The 23,042-nt window shown below is 47.4% G+C and overlaps 1 protein-coding gene across 2 annotated transcripts in view; it reads right to left on the minus strand.

Annotated features, from left to right (window-relative positions):
* Nucleotides 1-22,437, minus strand: part of LOC123356965 (tyrosine-protein phosphatase non-receptor type 12-like) — a 98,727-nt gene extending 76,290 nt beyond the window's left edge. Inside the window, exons 1-3 of one of the 2 annotated variants that reach the window (XM_045000219.1) lie at nt 22,330-22,437; nt 2,157-2,233; nt 11-106 (exon numbers count right to left, since the gene is read on the minus strand). In XM_045000219.1, the coding sequence (XP_044856154.1) occupies nt 11-34 (24 nt within the window). In that variant the 5' untranslated portion in view covers nt 35-106; nt 2,157-2,233; nt 22,330-22,437. Of the gene's footprint in view, nt 1-10; nt 107-2,156; nt 2,234-22,329 lie in introns of those variants that run through there. The other variant, XM_045000220.1, reaches the window with a different exon arrangement.
* Between the last annotated feature and the right edge of the window lie 605 nt (nt 22,438-23,042).

Here is a 23,042-nt window from a genome sequence, read left to right on the forward strand (position 1 = left end):
GGGTACTTACTGCAACATTGTACTCCCATATCATTCTCCAGAAATCTATTACTGTATTTGCTAATGGTCCCTGGGTAGCAACATATGCTTGTGGCCCATGTACTCCCTAAAATTGCAAAAAAGAGAGAAACAGCTGAATGTTCACAAGGAAGTCTGGTTGTATTGGATAAAAAAAATCTCTTTCATAATTTAAATGTAAATCTAGAATCTCTTTTCTGTGTCCTCCTTTCGCAAACTCATTTTGTTCCATATCCAAAAGATGGCAAAAATAGCCTCCACCACACTTCCAAACTGCTAACTTGATGTAAAAGAAGGGAGTAAGACAATGGGAATTTTACAAGGGTATGTCTACACTGCAGCTGGGAGCTGCCTTCCGGCCAGAGTAGATGGATATGCGCTCATGCCACAGACACACAAACTAGCAGAGTGGAAACTCCAGCACAGGCTAGCCACCCAATAACAAGCCCACCTAACTCAACACGTCTGAGCTCAGGTGGCTCTCTTGTGCTGCAACATCCACCCTGCTATTTTTAATGTGCTAGCTCAAGGAGGAGAGCTAGAACATGTCCATCTACTCAGGCTGGGTGAGATGCTCCCAGCTACAGTGTAGATGGACCCCTATTGGCTTCAAATGGACCAGGATTTCACAGTTGTTAAGTTCTTACATTATTATGCCAGCATAAAAAAAATTAAGACCAAGGAGTCTATTTTTTTTTAAAAAAAGGAAAGTTTGTATGGAAATTCCAATTCTGCAATATTTCCCTTGCTTTATAAGATTTGTTAAAAAATGAAGGAAAAAAACCTTTATATTTAAATCTGTAAGTATGCTTCATATTAAATTTGCCACCAAAAAAAGTTCTAGGAAAACATGCACAATTATTTACATAAGAATGGCCATGCTGAGTCAGACCAAAGGTCGATTTAGCCTAATACCCTCACTTCCAATAGCAGCCAATGCCAGATACTTCAGAATCAATTAAAAGAAAAGGGCAATTTTCAAGTGATCTAGCATCCTCTGTGGTCCAGTCCCAGCATCTGGCACTGAGTCTTAGGGACACCCAGAGAATGGGGTTGCATGCCTGACCGTCTCGGCTAGTAACCATTGATGGATCTATCTCCATGAATTTATCCAATTCATTTTGCAACCCAATTATAATTTTTTGATTGCTACTACTAGTGTTTACATTTCTTCTTTTAACTAGTGTTACATTTCAAAGCTCAATTTTTCAATTTAGAAGTTATACAAGACGGTTTTAGTCAGAATATTTTTATTTTTAAGTCAAAAGCAAATATTCCCAGACAATGAACATAAAAATTTGACTGAACTTTGAAATATATGTTAAAAATTTCTCAAATCAAATTTATGTCTAAGTGGTGAAACTTTTTTTTTTTATTTTAAAAGGAAGAATTAGAGATTAAAAGCATGCCCACTGAAGAAAAGAGGATCAGAGTTCCAGGAAAACTTAAGAATTGTCACTTCAGATCATACAGGCAAAAGGCAAAGCGTAACAGCATCCTACCATGACTCTACTACCTGAAAAGTAGGTCTTCAAAAAGAATGCTACTTTTATAGTATTAAAATAAGCCCCCTTCCTCCAATAGTGATCAAATATTTGCTAAACATCAGAAGATCCGTATATAAATATTCTATATCTACCATCTCCATGCAGCGGTGAGTCTTTGCAAAGGCTCACCACTGGATGGAGATGTCGAGATACGTTGATATGTGCTTGGATATTCTATAATAAATACGCAAATTAAAAAATAAGATGTATATACATAATCTTAAAATATCCTATCATTTTCCTGTGAGAAGTTTTTCTTATAAATGTTACCTGGAACTATATCTCAACAGAATGACAGATCTGCAGTTTTACTGCACTGAAATAGTGATAGGTTAGCCAATTCCGAACTAAATTTACTTTTTTAAATAAAAGTACAATGTAAAGTATAAAGTAACATTAGACATTAACTCATTTAAAGTACACACCAACATGTTCGAAAATTAAATAAAATTATGCCAACTGGAAATGTTCTATAGTAAGATTTGAGTTCTTATTTCATAAGGTTTGTAAAATATTAGAGAGATTAAAATTGCATTTCTATGAAATCAAAGCTCCAAAGGTATTTTAATGTAGTCAGATGTTAATACATACCTTAATAAAATTTGCATTGATATAGTCTGAATCTTGCGGGAGTGTTTTTAAAGTCAGTTTAACTCGGCTGTGGTCAACTAAAAGAAGATAGTTTTTTAGTGAAAAACAGCATGTGTAAGATATATCTATTACATAAATAAAAGTGTTGCTTGATGCAGCAAATTAACCATTAAACAAAACGTTTCTTCAGATGCATAATAGTTTCTAGCAGATACTAGTCAGTCAATGAAATTAGCAATATCTGAATAAGCTAATTTAGGTGGGAAAGGGCAGGAAGGACCTACTGCCTAATACACCTCTAGAACGTGGTTTCACATACAACACGGTAAAGCTCTGACACGCTGCTCTGCTTTGATAAGGGGCAGAGAGTCTCAGGGGCAATCAGGGGCCCCCCACACAGGGTCTGGGGGGCAGGAGCTGTGGGAGGGCACTTTTGGGGGCCCTGCAGTGCCAGAGTGGCCTGGGGGATTAGCGAGGGGCTGGGAGCAGCCCACTCTGATTCCCTCGCCCCGGCCCCGGCTGTGTCGCTCCGAGGAGGGGGCTTGGGGGAAGGGATTCCCTCCGTACTCACCAGCAGCAGCGGAAGTGGAGCAGCCCAGCCCCAGCCCATTCCACTCTGCCAGCTCCCAGCCACAGCGCTCTGCTTCCCATCACATGTGAGTACGGGGGGGCATCCTTTCCCCAACCTCCCTGCACTCACCTGTGGCAGGAAGCAGAGTGCCGCGGCTGGGAGGTAGCAGAGTGGAGCAGGCTGGGGCCGCGTCGCTCCGCTTCCCGCCGCTGGTGAGTGTGGAGGGCGTCCTTTCCCCAACCTCCCTGCACTCACCAGCAGTGGGAAGCGGAGCAGCCCAGCCCCAGCCAGCTCTACTCTGCCAGGTCCCAGCCGAGGCGCTCCGCTTCCCACTGCAGGTGAGTGCAGGACCTTTCCCCAGCCGCTCTTCAGCAACACGGGGCTGGAGCAAGGAAAGCGGAGCAGGCTGGGGCTGCGTCGCTCCGCTTCCCGCCGCAGGTGAGTGCGGGGGGCATCCTTTCCCCAACCTCTCCGCACTCACCGACAGTGGGAAGCGGAGCACCGTCGCTGGGAGCTGGTAGGGTGGAGCAGACTGGGGCCAGGCTGCTCCGCTTCCCGCCGCTGCTGGTGAGTGCCTGTCAGGGGGCGGGGAAGGGTGGATAGGGGTCAGAGCAGTCAAGGGACAGGGGGGTTGGGTAGGGGATGGGATCCTGGGGGTGATTAGGGATGGGGGTCTCTGGAGGGGGCGGTCAGGGAACAAGGAATGGGGACGGGGGCAAAGCAAGTTTGATATAACGCAGTCTCATCTATAACGCAGTGAGATTTTTGGTCTCCCGAGGACCGCGTTATATCGGAATAGAGGTGTAACTCCAATTTGTCAACATTAAGCAAAAATGTAATACAATATTAAATATAACAATACTTATATCTATACAAGCTTTTATATAGAACTTTTCCTCTGTAGATCTCAAAGCATCATTAACCCAGTTTTACAGATGGGAAACTGAGGAAGAAATAGCTAGAGTGACTTGGCCAAGGTCATCCAGTAGATCAATGGCACAGCTGGGAATAGAACCCATGTCTCCTGAGTCCTGTCCAATACTCTATTCTTAAAGTCTCACATAGTCTAGGTTAGATTTAAAGGACTTTTGCAGTCACAGTTAAGGGCAACTATATTTACATTCCCCCTCTATATTCCACCAAGGGCACCTACTCTAGGTTCCCAGCTAATTAGCCATCACGTTTCTTGGGAAGGTTTCAGAGTAGCAGCCGTGTTAGTCTGTATCCGCAAAAAGAAGGGGAGTACTTGTGGCACCTTAGAGACTAACACATTTATTTGAGCACATCTCCCTCCTGACTAGGGTTTTTCCCTGCCTCATACAGTGATATTCCCAGCAAGCCAGACTGCCTAAATAGGCCAGCATTTTCACTTTGCTTTCTCGTCAAAGGCTACAAGCAACTGTAATTGCCAGCAGTTATAAGTTACCACACAGCCCTTTATAAGCAAGCACATTTATTTTTAAGGTGAAAACATTACACAGAAAATGTATTAAAAACAATAGAAGAACCACATACATCCTAATAAGCTTACCAGAGATCACTCCCCAGCTACAGCAGGGGCTCTGGTAGGAGTCAGTCCTTCAAACCCCACAAAAAGTGTTTTCTTCTGTGATTACAAGTTAATAACAGCTTTAGTTCAGAACTATCCCACCCTCCCCCAAAATAAATTACCATATGTACTCGTTCATAAGCCGAATATTTTTTGGTAATAAATAACGCAACAAACAGCGGGGGTTGGCTTATAAACAGGTCTACACCAAAATTTGATGATTTTAAACTCTGTGGAATCATTGAATATTTAATACATTGTCATTTTGTTTACCTGGAGCATCTGCAGGCACGAGGCGCCTCAGCTCCCTGTGGCCACAGTTTGCTGTTCCCAGCCAATGGGAGCTGCGGGAAGTGGTGCCACTTCCCGCACCACCCCGTGGCTGGGAACGGTGAACCGCGGCCACAGGGAGCTGAGGGGCTCCATGCCTGTCAATGCTCCAGGTCAGGGGTCGGCAACTTTTCAGAAGCGGTGTGCCGAGTCTTCATTTATTCACTTTAATTTAAGGTTTCGCGTGCCGGTAATACATTTTAATGTTTTTTACAAGGTCTCTCTCTATAAGTCTATATATTATATAACTAAACTAGTGTTGTATTGTAAAATAAACAAGGTTTTCAAAATGTTTAAAAAGCTTCTTTTAAAATTAAATTAAAATGTTTATCTTACACTGCCGGCCTGCTCAGCCCGCTGCTGGTCTGGGGTTACGTTCACCTGGGCCGGCAGCGGGCTGAGTGGGGCCTGCGGCCGGGATCCCGGCTGGCAAGGGTCCGGCAGCCAGAACCCCAGACCGGCAGTGGGCTGTGCAGGGCCGGCGGCTGGGACCCCAGACCGGCAGTGGGCTGAGCGGCTCAGCCCACTGCCACTCAGGGGTTCCATCCGCCGGCTCCTGCCAGCCGGGATCCTGGCTGCCGGACCCGCTCACCCCGCTGCCGGTCTGGGGTCCTGGCCCTGCCCACATTCAGTGGGTACCTACCTTCTCCCTGGTTCTGGCCCATTCTCTTCCTCTCTCTGCAGTGAGCTAAGGATGGGAGTGGACCGAGCACAGGGCTGGGGGAGAAGGGTCTGGCCAGGAGCTAGAATGAGAGAGGGGGCTCAGGGTTGAGGCAGGAGGTTTGGGTGTGGGGCACTTAACTGGGCAGCTCCCATCTGTTGTGAGGGGTGCAGGTGGGAATGGGGAGAGGGGTGCAGGAGCTCCCATTTGGTGCTCAGGGTGGGGATGTGGGGGGTGCAAGAGTCAGGATGTGGGAGGTGCATGGGGGTGGGGAGGCTGGGTATGTGAGGGGGGGTGCAAGAGTCAGGGCGGGGGGCTAGGGGCATGTGTGGGGGTGCCAGAGTCAGGAGTGAGTGTGTGTGTGTGTGTGTGTGTGTGTGTGTGTGTGTGTGTGTGTGTGTGTGTGTGTAGTGGGCCCCTCCCCCCACTCCTGTGGCCCCCAGCCCGCTCACCCACTCGGGGCCCTGCGGCGCACCGCACAAGCACAACTAGCGCTCCCCAGCAAGAGAGTCTCCTCTGGCTGTGCCTGGAAGAGCCACCCCAGGCGGCGCATAACCCCACGGTATGTGAGCTCCTTGCCCCAGGGCTCCCTGGCCACCACCGATTCCTGCTCACCCACACCTGCTACGCACTCAGTGCTGCGGGGCTCTCCACTCCTCCCAGCTCAAGAACAGCAGGTACCGATCCATGGCTGTGGCCGGGTGCCTCCTCCCGGGAACGCTCAGCAGCCGGCGCTGCTGCCGCCACCAGCCTCTCCCGCCTCCGCCTCCACCACCCCTGCTTACTGCTGCTGGAAGTCGGGACTGGGTCCTGCAGCGAACCCGCTCCCGCGGCGCGCCACCAATCCACCATGGCCAGCTATACCAAGGCAGCCCAGGTGAGCGGCCCCTCCACGCCCCTGGGCAGGGCTCCTCACCGGGTGAGGGGACGCGGGAGCCCACGGGGCGGTCGCTGAGGTGGCTCCTCTCTCGGGGGGCATGGGCTCTGCCCCTCACTGGCTGTGTGTCCTCGAGACTGTCAGGCAGCAGTGTGTCATTAAAAATTGGCTCGCATGTCATCTTTAGCACATGTGCCATAAATTGCCGACCCCTGCTCCAGGTAAACAAAACGTCCCAACCTGCCAGTGGCTTACTCTGACACCGGGAGCCAAAAGTTTTCCAAGCCCTGAAATATAGGTTCGGCTTATGAAAGGGTCATACCGTTTTTGCTATTTTTACCTATCCATTTTGGGGGGGTTGACATAAAAAATGGGCTAATGAATGAGTATATACGGTCGTTTTTCCTTTATACAGCTTGGGCCTTTGATTTTGAGACTCCAATAACAGGTAATCAGTAGACAACGGCTCACTCCTCAGGACATAGCTTCAAAAGGCTGGGTTTTTGCATTACTGGACGTGGGGAATTTACATTCATCTTGAGATTTCTCCAAATCAAACCTCTTGACACTTGTTCCAGACAACAACTTCTGGGACAAACATGGTTCACTACAATCCTTTGAATTTCTTAATACTTCCAAGGGTTCACCTCACATTTCTCCCCTAGAGAGATTACATAGAATCCTGGCCCACAATAACCTTTGCATGTAATACAATGGACTCCAAAGATACTTAAACTTAATTCAAAAAGGGTTTTCGTGGATATAGCAGGAAATTGCCATATCTGTCACAACTGACATTGGCTGTTAGGAAACTAGGAGTAACAAAGTTATTATTTGCCTCTTAAAGGAATATATGGCAACACATTCCCAACACAGAGTGCTAAACACGGACAAGGAAATGCAGCTGGTTGAGAAGACCAGATGCTGATCATGTGAACTATAGTAGGAGGTACTGAGTGTGGCCTGGGAGAACAGTATGCAACAGAAACTAGATGAGACAGCATTTAGGCAGTTTCTTAGCATATTTTGTCTTCAGAAAAAGCATATACTAAAAGGTAGGAGGAAAAAGTCTTTGCAAGCAAACTCTGGGATAAATACCCAAGGGCTCAGGTTCCCTCTGCCTACCCAGTTTCCAATAGAGCATTCCAACTGACTTCCGGATTGCTACAACCTATTTAAAAATTGCTAGCCGTGGGCATTTCAACCAGAAACACCAATAATATAGTAGATGCTCGGTGGAGTACCAAAGTAGCATGCAATACATCAGAAGTAGAATTCCCACATAAGCTTTTAAAGCAAAAAATTCAACCAACATTGTTTCTATCCAAAACAAAAAATTGGCAAAGGGAAACAATGGAAACATTTTAATTAACACTAAATCTCTGGCTTACACCTAAAACAGAATATTTTTTCAGCTTGTCTTGCCTTTTATATTTAGCAGGCATCTACTCAGATGTTCCTGTATTTGAACGGTTTAGTATTTGTTGTATGAACCATAAGCAACTGAGCCTTCAGCATAAAGTAATTCAGTCACAAAGCTTTGGTGGCCAGAAAGTGCTGTGAATGAACAATTGTGCAAGATTAGTATAACAGCCAGGTATTTTGTTTTAAGTACTCTAGGTTACTGAACAATTTTAAAGCACACATTCGGCTCTGCTTAGGGACTGAGGATATGCTGATATTGCTCCATAAGAACCATCATATTCAAGTGGTTTATTTATAAGTACACAACTATAAATGCTTACATTTTAAGCTAAGAATTTCAACTGTGAAGCTTCTTTCTCTAGAGACAGATACACTAATGAAAGTTTGCCCAGGGATGTAGCAGCTCTCTCCATCTACTGAGAAACCGTAGTAATCTTTCTAGTTTGTTGCTTGGATATTTTATGATTCAGGAAAGCTATAGGTCTTGAAGTACAGTCGAAGTTAGTGAATTCTATTGCAGTGTCATTACTGTGATTATTAAGGGGATACCAGGAAGTTAATCCTTTTTAGGTGCTATGGAAAAAAATAAGCTAATCCTGCTCAGTAACAGTTAGTACACTTCGTTGACACTTTCAATATAACACAAGTAAAGAGACAAACATATTAACATTCTTCAACTGAATGTAGCAAATACATCTGTAGGTAACCCATGTTATTTGCCAATTGTTCATTCCATTTGATTGTGATGCTTCATTATTATTTGGCATTCCCACTAATACAATATTGAATAATAAATCCTGTTTTAGGTTGTTTCAAACTTACTCTAAATCAAAAACCATGTTCTAGAGTGGAGATTGTCCTTGGAGTCTAAACTCAGGCAACATTGTTACTGACTTTCAGTTTGGCTGCGGCCTGAGATTAGCATTAGGTCATTTGCAAATTAAAAAAAAATAAATAGGCTTGTGCCTTCCCCCCACCCCTCCTTCAGAATATAGAAAGGAGACTTGAAACTTTTAAAACAAGCCTTTTTTAAAAATACACATTAGAAATTCATATCTTTTCTACCCTATTTTCCCCAAAGACACCATGGATGGCTGGAGATTTAGGAGGTATTTTTTTGTATCTTGTAGGGTATTTTTAAATTAGAGGACTTGCATGAAAAGTGGATCTTTGTTTCTGCTCTTGTGGCTCACTCCCCAGCAAAAAAAGGGAGACTGTGCTCTCCATAGCAATTAACTGTGAGGTCAAAAGAAAGTATTAAGTCTTCAGGTGGAGAATAAGCATCAGTAGCAAGACAACCCCTAAGGAAGGAAGGCGCTGTTTTCAGCCAAATGTTGTTAAACAGGAATGGAAATATAGGAAGTAGGCCATAAGAATTACATCTGAACAGCATGCTTCCCAAAGTGTTTAATTAGATATCAGCAACAAAGTAGCACTTTTATGTGTTGCTACAATAATTTACTTCAAGCAAACATATTTGGCAGGTTAATATGTAAAGCTCCTCATAAAGCACCAGATTTACTCCTGGACAAATTCTGCACCACTGTGCATGCGCAGAATTCACTCCCTTCACAGATTTCTTTGCTTCCCCGCAGAAAAATGACTTTCTGACAGAGAAGCAAAGAGAAGCTACAAGAGCACTCATGCACCACTCCCTAGCAGTGCAGGCACATCGTTTCAGGAGCAGCTGGCAGAGAGGCAAATCACCGCAGGGCTGAGGACACCCCAACCAGTGGCTCCTACTCTGAGGTGAGATCAAGTGCTAGTCCCAGCTGGGCTGGAGGCAGGAGAAAACGGGACTTCCTTTTCCCTTGCAAGGAGTTCCTGGGGCTGTGTCAGATGCACCCCCAGCTTCTGGAAGCTCAGCATCCTCCCCTGCTTCCTGCCCCCATCGCTCCTCAGCTGTGGAAGGAGGGGTCACTGTATGGGGAGCTGATCCCCCATCTCCCCATAGCTGCTCCCCTATGCATCTGGACCTCCCATACCCAGACAACCCTGCAAAGCCTCACCTGATACATCCAGAACACCCCTAGCCCTCCATACCCAAACCAACCCCACTGAACCTCAACCCCTTTATTTGGAGCCCCCCTGCACCCAGACCACCCCCACTGAGCTCAAGCCCCCACCCTGATGCCCCCACATCCAGACCCCATGCAACTGACCCCTAACTAGCTGCACCCAGACCCCCACCCCACCAAGCCCCACTTCCCCAAACACTCCTCCCACCCACTGAGACCCCAACACCCAGACTACTCCGCTGAGCCCCACCCATCTTTACCTGGAAGCTCCTGCAGAGTCTCATTGCCCCTGCACCTGGAACCCCCACAATAAACCTCAGTGCATCCAGAGCCTCCCACACCTAGACTTCCCACTCAGGAGCTTGCACCGAGATTGTCCCATACAAAATCCTCTCACCCCACCCCTGGATCCCCCCACACTGAGCCCCTTCACACTTGGATCCTGCCTGGTTGAGTTTGCCTGCTCCACGCCTGGCGCAGAAGGGCAGGGTCCCAGGGTGTTTCTGGGACCCAGGCCTTGTACTATGTCAGGGTCAGCTGCAGCCTCACAGCTGAGCGTGTCCCGGGAGTAGGAGGGCTGTGGTGTGATCTCCCACCTTCGTGCAACCAGCGCCCTGTATTCCCCACTGCTATGCTGGAGCCTCTGCATTTATTTATTAACAAATAAAGCTTGCAGAATTTTAAAATATTGTGCGCAAACTTTTAAATCTTTTGGCACAGAATGCCCTCAAGAGTACAGTTTATAGAACTACAAGAAGAGCTGCAACCCTCACTAGTTTTAAGAGACAGGACACTTAAAAAAAATAAAGATATGGAGAATCCCTTTGAGTGTATGTTATATTGCTATTATAGTAACATAATTATTGCCATGTTATACTCTTTAATCCTATTCCACCCAAACACAGCTCAGCTGCAAAAATTCATTTATGAAAATTGTTGAAAATATTCAGAGATGGGCTTATCATGCAGCCTGGCTCCACTCCCTGGGTCTCAACTAAATCACCTACCTACACTTCTGGTTCCCCACTTTTCAAGCTGAACTCAAATCCTGGTTCACCAGCGCCCTGCTGCCAAGCTCCATAGAACATTACAGAAAGTATGCACGGTTATCAAATTAACCCCACCTTGTTGGGAAAGTTGGAGAGCACGAAGCAGCGGCAGACAGGTCCACTACGGCAGGGAGACAAACCAAGATGTCAGGTATCTGGCTACAGCAAAATAGCTTCACAGTCCATTATGCTGCGGGGGCCGTTGTCTGGTGTGTAGAAAAAGGTGCATGGCCCCTTTAGGGGGTAGATAGCCAGAGAGTGACTTGCTGTAGCAGCCTCAGACATGGTCAGCATAGGGATGCTGACTCATTCCCTCCCACACCAGATGACTAGAAGAGATGGGAGACTATTTAGGTCCACAATGGTGCAGGAAAAGCCCTCTCTCATCTGGACTAGGCAGAGCAGCAGGAACTAAAGCACTTTGTTCTCTCATGATGCCATGTACACATACAAAAACGGGAAACGACTGCCTAGGAAGGAGTACCATGGAAAAGGATCTGAGGGTCATAGTGGACCACAAGCTAAATATGAGTCAGTGTAACACTGTTGGGGGGGGGGGGGGAAAGCTAACCGTTCTGGGATGTATTAGCAGGAGTGTTGTAAGCAAGACACGAGAAGTAGTTCTTCCGCTCTACTCCGCACTGATTAGGTCTCAGTATTGTGTCCAGTTCTGGGTGCCACATTTCCAGGAAAGATGTGGACAAATTGGAGAAAGTCCAGAGAAGAGCAACAAAAATGATTAAAAGGTCTAGAAAATATTACTAGGAAAAAAACTGGATTTGTTTGGTCTGGAAAAAAGAAGACTGAGAGGGGATATAACAGTTTTCAAGTACATAAAAGGTTGTTACAAGGAGGAGGGAGAAGAATTGTTGTTCTTCACCTCTGAGGATAGGACAAGATGCAATGGGCATAAATTGTGGCAAGAGAGGTTTAGGTTGGACATTAGGAAAAACTTCCTAACTGTCAGGGTGGTTAAGCACTGAAATAAATTGCCTAGGGAGGCTGTGGAATTTCCATCACTGGAGATTTTTAAGAGCAGGTTAGACAAACACCTGTCAGGAATGGTCTAGATAGTACTTAGTCCTGCCTTCAGTGCGTGACTGGACTAGATGACCTCTCAAGGTCCCTTCCAGTCCTATGATTCTATGAAGTAGCAGATTGGTGAGAACAGCAAAAGAGGGGAAAGAGACCCCCCTCCTGAGCAGCAGAAGCAGAAAAGGAGAGTTTCAGCTCATTGGTGCAGGGCTGTAACAAACAGGAAGGGGGGTGTCCCCCCCAACCTTCCTGCTGGTCATAGCAGGCATGTTAGAGTCTATGAGGTAGGGAGTTCCACACCCAGCTCATGGGGGACCAAGAGGCGCTCGAGGGGCCACAGAAAACCAGGGGGTACGATCCTTGCCACATGGGCAAGGGATTGGACACAGGACCACAGCTGGCAGATCCCAGGGTGGTCTGCATCTACCAAATGGATACCCCTTTACTGGGAAGTACAGATCTGAAAGGAAGCAAACACATCCTGTGGTGAACTAGCTGGGTATGGGGGCAGGGATGCCAACAGAGAATTGATTCAAGTTGTCTGGGCGGTTGCTTCCAAAGTTGTTTCTGCAGTACTACAAGGCTTACAAGGTGTAATGGGTTGCTCAGAGCCAGGACACTTGAACAAACAGATGGCAAGAGGAGAGCGACATGACTGGTTGTGGTGAGTCTTATCAGCACCAAATACAGGTTGCAGGGTCAGGGTGTTAAAGTGAGTCCCTTCCATCCAATGATGCAATAGGTGTCTGTAAAGGGGACTTCAGTGAGGTTCAAGGAACTTGCTCCCACCTAGGCCACCTGAGAGGAAAAGTGAGCAAGATGCGAGGGTGGTCTCTTACCCCTCCCTCCAAGAGGGCAGGAGACACTGAACTTAGTGGATAGCAGAACAAGCAAACAGACTATGTGGGGGATCTGGTCTCCTATGAACTGTGTTGGAGATGTCTGGGGTACACACACTTTCTACAGAAGTTATGGCATTACACAGCCTTCAGTAGTTGCAGCAGCTGGGAGCTTCCACAGGTGAGGGAGGTCTGGAAATGGTTTTAATGGAAACCCAAGCTCCAGCTTGGGAGACAGGTGATCATCACATGAGGCAGACTGCTTACCAGGGGGCAGAAACCCTTACCGGGGGGTGGGGGGGGTGTTGATTGATGAGAACCCTACAACTCATCCACTGATTGGGAATGTGAATTCCCAGGATGGAATTGCTTTCCCAGGGGCAACTGGTGAGGAACAGGGCACTGAGGGTGCCAGTCACAAGTATGGTTATGCTGGGGTGGCTGACTCAATGGGAGTTCACTTTCTCAGCACAACTAAAGATAAAATGTTGAGAGGTGACTTTGTAGACATCTCACTGTTGCACAGGGAGGTGCTGACGGAGAGTAAGTTGGGGCAAAGCAAGTAGGGCATGAAATGCCCAAGCAGCCAAAGGTGACTAGAACATGGAAAAACTGGGAAGCTGCCTTCCTGATCTATGTGGGCTTTATCGCAGAGGCTTACCTAAATAGCACTGTTCAAATATATGGCTATAATCAGGTGCGCATATCATATGTTATGGGGCATGTCTTGGTTTATCTATGAGGAACAGTTTAGATTGTGAGCAGCAACACAAACCAGTGGCACACACCACATCATACACTGTGGTTATAGTAGATGACACCACAGGCCGGTTTCCATACTGACAGTTCATTCTGTAGCAAGCCCACCAGAGGCCTGAGGCTCATAATGACATTTGCTGGGCATTTAATGAAAGTAGTTTTCGTAGCATCTGAAAATGTAGGCATGCTTGCAAAATGTGCTTTAGAGCCGCAAAGCCTGCAATTACCACAGCAGCCGTGAAAGGCTGCAGTAGTGAAACAGAATGGATGGGTAAGTCAGGTGCTGCCCACAGACCCCTGGGGGCCAGAGTAAGGTATGGGGGCCAAGGCATAGGAAGGGTGGGGTGAGCTGAAAATGTGGGGCTGGACAAAAAGTGTCAACTCCAATTAAGCTGGAGGAGTTAAAGGTGTCCCTTTGGATTATGCTAACAAGATAGATGGGACATATTTGTTGGATAGGTTTACTGAGGGGTTTAGGATCCCCTTTACAGGGGAAAAAAGTCATGTCCAATATGTCCAAAAATTTGAAATCCTTAGTGATAATGGGTCATATTGTAGAGAAAAAGATTACAGAAGAATTAAAGAATAGGGTAACAGGGCCATGCAATCATCTACCGATACAGAACATGTGGGTTTCTCCCCTGAACTTGGTCCCTAAGGAAGTTCCAAGTGAATATCATTTAATTCACCACCTGAGATACTCATGGGGTAGCTCTGTTAACAATGGTATAGACCCAGACTTGTGGTCTGTGCACACGGTTAGGTCTTATGGCCCCAGGTCACTGATGGCCAAGTGTGATATCAAGTCTGCTTGTCGACCGCTACCCAGTGCATCCTTCCAACTTTGAAACAGAAACCCAAAATGTTATAGGATAATATTGTTTTGATAAAGTTATGTCCATGGGATGGGCAATATCCTGTTTGGCATTTGAGAAATTTAGTACAATGCCACACAGGGCTATGATGCTGGTTTATGGCAGGTAGTGCACAACTTAGGTGATTTTATACATGGGCAGGGTAAATTTGGATGAGTGTGTTAGCCTGATGGACAACTTTCAGGCACTAGCTAAAAAAGTAGGGGTACCCCTAGCGGAGAAAAAAAAAAAGAGGGCCTTCCACAACACTGACCTATGTAGGTATAAAACAGTGGGTATATAAAGTCCCTTAGGATAAGCTTCTGGAGCTATTGGGCTTGATCAGGAAAGATAGGAGGCCATAAAAGTTACACTCCACCAGCTACAATCTCTTAATTGGGCATCTTAACTTTGCCTGCCAGGTGGCAGTCCTGGGTCTGGATGCTGCAAGCAAGGCACAGAATGCCTCTGCAAGCACAGACAAACCTCACCATTTTCTAAGCGTTACTAGAGAGATGAAGGAGGATTTGGGGGTTTGGGAACAGTTTCCAAGCCATTTTAATGGAGTGTCATTGTAGAGGGAGGAATGCTAGCAGATGGTTTAAAGATACCCCAAAACCTGTACCTCCCAAATCATCTGAGTGTGTTTCACCAAGACAGGTCATGTACCCCAAAATGACCCTTCATATGAATACAAAAAGGGATACCACAGAATAAAACATTTTTGGAACATTTTCTCATTTGGTTGCAGTGGTCATTTGGGGACCAGAGTTTGCTAATAAAACCATCTATTTCTGGTGTGACAACATGGTGGTGATACATGTTATCAGTTACTAGTCCTCCAGATCACAGAGTTATGAGGTATGTAAAGGCATTTGTACTACATTTACGTTTTAATATTGGTTTCTTGTCCAGTCAAGTGCCCAGGGTTGATAACGTCATATCAGATGCATTGTCTCATTTTCAGATGGACAGATTCTGGTTGCCAGCAAGGAGCCAGAATGGATGCTGCTAGCACTACGGAACCTTGGTGTATGACAACTATCATTGTAGTGCAGAGATAGGTGGCTCTGTGAACATTGCAGAGCTACAAAAGAAGTCTTAATGATTTTGTTCAATTTCAGGAGTGAGAGGGCATGTCACTCATATGGCCATAATGGAAGAATGAGTGCTGCAGTACATGGTGTCATTAGCAACCCGGCAACCGGCATCATCAACCTTCTTCACTCACCTACTGGTCCTTATGTTGGTCAATAGGCTGATGCAATAGGTTACTCAGATGCTTGTAGTGTGTTTTTAGTTTTGAGACCATCCTGCTAGAAACTTCCAGGCACTAGCCCTAAGGAAGATACATGCCGTCCCATCACTGTTACTGTGCTTAAGGATCTGGTGTGAAACGTAAACCCCACACATCATTGTGGACAAGAGGTAGGTTTATTAAGGGTGGCATTTCTGTTAGCACATTTTGGAACTTTTAGGATCAATGAACTAGTACCTGGGTTCTATAGGGACTCTTCTGGAAGGGCTATGGAATTGAGGAATATACAGTGGGAGGGACGATAGACTCCCTCAAAGTTAATTTGACCAAAGATAGTTTCAGTAGGTGAAAGATAGATCAAGGAGGTGGGTTGAATCCATTATTCTACAGGAGGGTGATAAGCTGGGAACTGCCCTTTGGAGACTGAGGGCATATGTGGCAATAAAGCCAGGGAGGGATGGGCCCACTCATAATGCATGGTGATGGGAGTCCCCTCACAACATACCAGTTTTAAGGTGGGGGTCTGATGAAGTTGGGGCTTCCAGCACTCATTCAGGATTGGGGCAGCAACAGCAGGAGCCCAGCTGGGTCTGAGAGCTAATGCAACTCAGGCAATTAGGTGTATACGTGAGACCCCAGGTGGGGAATCAGTGTTAATTTTCCTTTGTGTTTGTATTCCAGATGTTGGCAAATGAGCCACACAGACATTGGTGTGGATCTGCGGGCACAATATTGTTTACTGGGCGCATAGACAGGCTTCCAAGTTGCCTGGAGGTTGCAGCTAGGCCTCAGTGGTGAAGCAGCCCTAAGCTGGCATGGGAGGAGGGGGCATAAGAACATAATAGCCATACTGGGTCAGACCAATGGTCCATCTAGCCCCGTATCCTGTCTTCTGACAGTGGCCAATTCCAGGTGCTTTATTCGGACCAGCTGTTATCCCTTCTGTACACTGTGGTGGCCCATGAGCAGGCATCAGATATGATTTTTCCCTAAAGTGAACCACAATGATTTGGGAATGTGTAAAGGGGTTGACTTAATGATCAGAGAAAAGAGGGACTTGGGGCAGATCCTGGAACTTTTCCAGGAGTAAAAATTATTTGGTCAGACATGTTGCAATACAGGGTGTGGCAGGAAACTGTGAAGCCCCCTTGGGCTGACAAGGCTAGGAGCTATGTGAATAGGGAGGGGGTCAAATTCACAGATGGCATGGGGGATTGGTAATTTCTCATCCAGACATAGTCTAAGAGGCACCAGAATTATTCAGGGAGACTAGGGTCCACTTGTCAGCCTTAAGGTATATGTAATTGATTATGGAATTACCCGCACTGTACACTTGTCTGTCAGGTTCTACCTGACATTTAGTAATGAGGTTGTAGTCTAGTCAAACCCCATCCAGTTTCATCATAGCCAGACAATGGCAAAGTCTCTGGGAGAAATGCTGAAATGTAGCATTTGGGGGAAAATGGCAAACATCACAGCTGCAGAATTGCTGAATTAATGGAGCATCGCTCAAATGAGTGGGGCAATTCACACCTCTTTGAGCTACTGTTTCAGGCTGTCTGGAACTTCAGAAGGAACACACTGCACTGGTTTATTTATTTATTCCCTTCCCCCCCCCGATTCTCTGTAACCCTTACACTTCCACAAGGATTTTTTTTTTTTTTTAAATGAGAGCTGAGATTCTGGAGTACAATTCTGTAGGAAAGGGTGAATTCTGTGGCAAATTCTATGATTACAGAATACACCAAACCCTGGATATATTAATACACATTTATGGTTCCAGTTTAGAGTTTAAAAATTGGTCCCTCTGGATAATTCATGTTCAACATTTTAAATTAAAACAGAATTTAAGGTAGAGTATTAAAAGCTGTGTAAGCAGCCTAAAATAAAACATGCACTGATTTGTTTAGGTTGGAACTAGAATGGAATATAGTAACAAGTATGTCATACATATACTTCTCTCTGGTGGCAAAAGCAGTTTCTGCAGAATTTAAAGACTGGCAAATGCTTTATAAAAATCTATTGTGTCTTTTATTCTCCTTTATGACAAAAAGGATCCATAAGAGTTTTTCCCAAAAAAGTTTTCTGGTTTTCACTTTGATACCAACATAAAATCTTTTGTTCCCTAGTTCACTGGAGGACCTCCTGAATATCTGAAAATATTCTCAGACCTCAACTGAGCACAAATTGTACTTCTAGACTTCTGATTTTCCTGGATGCCACCAAATTCACCTGAGGTCTGCCGTGCTTTTCATACAGCTGTTGAACACTTAATTCAGTTCTCAACTCCCCTGCATACAGCTGTGTTCCGCAGAACTAATATGGGTATTTTTTCTAGTACATTTATATTTAAATAACTAAAAAGACAAACAAAGGCTCTAAGTGCCCAAGCACACCATTACCACCAAAATTAAATCTAAGCGATGTTAAAATGATCATTCAACAGTGCACCAACTGACCAACCAGACATCTAACAAGACTTCTTTCCACCCCTTTATTGTTATGGGAAGCATATGTTTAGCCTTCTCCCTAAGTTCCTATCAAAGATGTCTTTTCAGCATGTCTGGAAGGTCATCAAATTTTGGACTATGTCAGACCCAGGTGGGGAGCTGCAGACTCTTGGAGCCCTCACTATCTGCCAGCCACTGACAGACTGGAAAGATTTCTTTCTGCCCATGACATCAAGAGGTCAGGGTCTCAGAAACTTCTTGTGCCTCCCTGGTGGTTAATCTATGTCATCATCTATCAATCATGGCACTACTCCAACTGAAACTCTTCTAGACAACTGTCGCTTGTTCTGAAAATTCAATACAAAGAACCTCACTGCATTGGTCTCTGGCCTGTTTATAAATCACTTTCATTCATTCTCTGTTCATTAGCCCTGGACTATTGCTTTCCCTAAATGAGCATCCTAACCCTGTAGTTTGGCATCTGTGTTCAACACCTTCCACTCCAGAAGTGGTCAACAGAGAGTTGCTATCCTCAAAGGAATGACTGTTTCAGATAATGCCACACCTTCTTAGATATCTTCAGATATAAAATCATCTGTGGTATCCCAACTTTCTACTGCACCAGAAAGATTTCAAATGGACTACTGGGGAAGTAGGCTAAGGGCACTACAGCTCGACTTTCCACCACTGACCCTAGTGCCTGCAGCAACTCCACACTGTTCTTCTGATGAAGAATCAAAGCTTTGCCCTAGCTCTGAAGTTTGTCATTTTATCTTGTAGAGGCTACCAGGGGTGGCTCCAGGCCCCAGCACGCCAGGCGCGTGCTTGGGGCGGCACGCCGCGGGGGGCGCTCTGCCGGTCGCCGGGAGGGCGGCAGGCCGCTCGGGTGGACCTCCCGCAGGCGTGCCTGCGGAGGATCCGTTGGTCCTACGGCTTCGGTGGACCAGCAGACCCTCCGCAGGCACGCCTGCGAGAGGTCCACCGGAGCTGCGGGACCGGCGACCGGCAGAGCGCCCCCCGCGGCGTGCTGCCGTGCTTGGGGCGGTGAAATTGCTAGAGCTGCCCCTGGAGGCTGCTTATTAGGGCTTTTAATCTTGCTCCATGACCTACCAGCTCCTGCTAGACACTGACAGAACTCTTCTGGTTTATTACCTACTCGCTGCTTATTGGGAAACTGCAAGCCTCTGACACTGCCGGCCTAGCTGTTGTTTACAAATTAGCTCCAACCAGTCAGTCATCCAGGTAAGGCTGGACACCTGCCTTTTCTTTCAGTGCTGCAGCCAACACTATCATAATCTTGGTAATTGTACTTGTGGATGTAGCCAGTTCAAAAGGCAGGGCTTGTTGCTGACAGTTCTGCCCCAGGATGGCAAACTGTAGGGATGAAGCATGAAAGTATACAACAGGGGTCGGCAACCTATGGGACGCGTGCCAAAGACGGCATGCAAGCGGATTTTTAATGGCACGCTGGAGCCTGCCGGGACTCCAGCATGCCATTAAAATCCTGCCCAGCCCGGCCTGCTCTCCTCTGCCCTCCGCTCGGGCAGGGAGCAGAAGCATAGCCATGCGCATGGGGTGGGCAAATGGCCCCACTCCCAGGCCAGAGTGCTGGGCTTAGCACAGCAAGCTGCCCTCCCCCACCTTCTCCCCTCCCCTGGAGCCCTGCTGCTGCGTGCGCAGCGCTCTGGGGGTTGGGGCTGCATGCTCCCGCAGGGCAGTGTTTGGCTCTGTGGGGAGGCAGAAACGCTCCCCTCTCCCCTGGAGCCATGCTGCCCTGCACGCAGCGCTCTGAGGGGCAGGGCTGTGTGCTCCTGCGGGGCAGCGTGGAGCCTCATGGTAAGGGGTCCAGGGCTGTGGGGGCAGTCAGGGGATAGGGAGCAGGGTGGGTTGGATGGGGGGTAGGATCCCGGGGTGGGGGTCTCTGGAGGGAGGGGTGTTGGATAGGGGGCGGGGCAGTCAGGGGACAGGGAGCAAGGAGAGTCCTAGGGGGCAGTTAGGGTGTGGGTGTGTGTGTGTGTGTGTGTGTGTGTGTGTGTGTGTGTGTGTGTGTGTGTGTGTGTGTGTGTGTGGTCAGGGAACAAGGAGCTGGGAGGGGTTGGATGAGTCGGGAGTTCTGGGGGTCCTGTCAAGGGGCGGGGAGTGGTTGGATAGGCATGGGAGTCCCGGGGGTCTGGCTAGGGGCAGGATGTGGTTAAGGGGTAGGGCAGTCAGGGGACAAGGAACAGGAAGGCTTAGATACGGGGTGGGGTCCTGGGGGACAGGGGTCCCAGGAGGGGGTAGTCAGGGGACAAGGAGCAGGGGGGTTGGGAGTTGTTAGGGGGGCAGTCACCCAGCCCTCTCCCCAGAGCCCTGACCCACCCACACACACACCCCGCCCTCTGCCCTGAGCCCTGCACCCCCCCCACACACCCCGCCCTCTGCCCTAAGCCCTGCACCCCCCACACACACACCCCGCCCTCTGCCCTGAGCCCTGCACCCCCACACCCCCCCCAGACCCCTGCCCTGAGTCCTGTACCTCCCTCATACACACCCAGCCCTCTGCTTGACTCCTTCATCCCCGCCCCCCCCCCCACAATCCTAGCCCTGACTCTGGCATCCACACACATACCCAGCCCCCCCTCTGCCCTGACACCTGCACCCCCCCCACATACCCAGCCCCCAGCCCTGACTCCAGCCCTCTGCCCCCAGCCCCCCCCGACTCTTGCACCCCCACACATCCTCAGCCCCTCCCCATGCACCCACCCACATCCCCACCCCCACCCGGAGCACCAAACGGGAGCTCCTGCAACCCCTCCCCCCCACATTTCCACCTGCACCCCTCGCATCAAATGGGAGCTGCCCAGGTAAGTGCCCCACACCCCTCCCTCATTTTAGCTTCCGGCCCAACCCTTCACCCCCAGCCCTGTGCTCAGTGCACGCCCACCCTCAGCTCAGTGCAGAGAGAGGAAGAGAATGGCCAGAACCAGGGAGAAGGTAGGTACCCACTGTATGTGGGCAGGGCTGGGACCCCAGACTGGCAGCAGGCTGAGCGGATCCAGCAGCTGGGATCCCGGCTGCCAGGAGCCGGCAGATGGAACCCCTGAGCAGCAGTGAGCTGAGCCACTCAGTTCACTGCTGGTCTGGGGTCCTGGCCACTGGCCCCGCACAGCTCGCTGCTGGTCTGGGGTCCTGGCTGCCGGACCCTTGCCAGCCGGGGTCCCGGCCGCAGGCCTCGCTCAGCCCGCTGCCGGCCTAAGTGAACAGAACCCCAGACCAGCAGCGGGCTGGCGGCGTAAGATCAACATTTTAATTTAATTTTAAATAAAGCTTAAACGTTTTGAACACCTGGTTTATTTTACAATAAAACACTAGTTTAGTTATATAATATATAGACTTATAGAGAGACCTTCTAAAAAACATTAAAATGTATTACTGGCATGCAAAATCTTAAATTAGAGTGAATAAATGAAGACTCGGCACACCGCTTCTGAAAGGTTGCCGACCCCTGGTATACAAGATTCAGAGAACATAAAATGTACTCAGGTGCACTGATTGAATAATGGACTTTAACGATTCCATGCTTAAAGCTGAGACTGAAGATGACAACTGTTTTTAAATTCAGAACTGGTTGCAGACCTAGCATCATTTCTGGAACAGCAAAGTATGAAATAAATCCCTGCACTTCTCTAACCTCCTGGGACTGGATTAATGGCCACTCTGTTCTCAAAATATGGTTTTTGTATCTGAGCTCTTTGCCACTTGCTTATGTTAGAGCAACAAATGAATGAATTGCTGAAAGCGTTTACACTGAACCTATGTAAAAGTATGATTTTATGATACCTTTGTCATTCCATCCCATAAGCTCTTCTGCCAGGAACCAGGTCTTCCTATATGTTTATATAGTGTCCAATACAATGGGTTACCAATCCTAACTGGGCGCTACCAATATACAAAAGACTCACCAGGGATTGAAAATTTCCCCCAAAATCTTTGTCAAGGGTTTTAATTTAGCCTGTGTATAAGTAGTATGTGTCATACCACAAACAAAGCCATATCCACAGTTTACATTGGTATGCCTTCACTTCCCACCCCAAATAAGTAATTTCTGATTCCCTTAAGGGAAGGGAGGGGGACTCAATATTAGACTCCCAAAACTTGAATTAAATTTCAAGACTGAATTAATTTTGAGTAATTGAATGAATTTGGTGCTTGTGATGTGAAACGTGTTGGTTTGACAGGCCTAGAGACCAAAGTCCACTATTCACCGCAAGTTTGTTTTGCAAAGTAAAGTAATTTTAAAATAGAAACTAGGAGGCTGAAATAACCATATACACCAGGGCAACATTTCACTTTAAAGGCCGATTAAGAGAGTCTCAACAGCAAACCTTTATGCAGAGAATAATTTCCATTTAATTTAACTGTTCAACAGAATGCGAATAGTAAAACTGGGAAGGTACATTAACAAGGATAATTAACATTTTTCTTTGTTCTGTAGTAGAAGAATCAAAAAAAAACTTACATGGCAATATGTCCTTATATCTGTTCTTTTTAACATTTTCTTCTCTCTCTCCAGTGACTGTTGGATAGATTTTTTCAGTTCTATATTTGGTTGATAATCTTCTTAACCTCTGAAATAAAGATGTTAAAATTTAAGCAACATTAACATCTCAACATAATGAAAGCTTTGAGCAAATGAAGCACATCACTATTGTACTTGCATCACATTGTACTTCAAAAACAAATCTATTCATAATTAAGGCTGCAAGTGTGTCACGGAAGTCATGGATTCTGTAACTTTCTGGGACCTCCAGGACTTCTGCAGTGGCTGGCCTGGAGCTTGGGCAGCCCTGGGCCAGCCGCACCAACTGCGGGTGGGACAGTCTCGGACCACGACCGCCCCCCTCCCCCCCCCCCAGCAGCAGCAGGAGTTCAGGTGTGGGAGGGAGATCAGGGCTGGGGCGCAGAAGGGGGTGAGGGCTCTAGGCGGTGCTTACCTTGGAAGGCTCCCTGGAAGCGGTGACATGTCCCTCCCTCTCAGCTCCTAGCTCTGCGCACTGCCTCCACCCACAGGCACCGCCCCTGCAGCTCCCAGCCAGTGGGAGCTGCGGAGCCGGCACTTGGGGCGGGGGCAGCACGCAGAGCTAGGAGCTAAGAGAGGGACATGTCACCACTTCCGGGGAGTCTGCCAGGCCCACCAACCCCATCCAGCACCAGCAGGAGTCCTGGACCACA

The sequence above is a fragment of the Mauremys mutica genome, unplaced genomic scaffold, assembly GCF_020497125.1.
Source record: "Mauremys mutica isolate MM-2020 ecotype Southern unplaced genomic scaffold, ASM2049712v1 000101F_np12_subseq_7647038:7791248_obj, whole genome shotgun sequence".
NCBI classification, from domain to species: Eukaryota; Metazoa; Chordata; order Testudines; family Geoemydidae; genus Mauremys; species Mauremys mutica.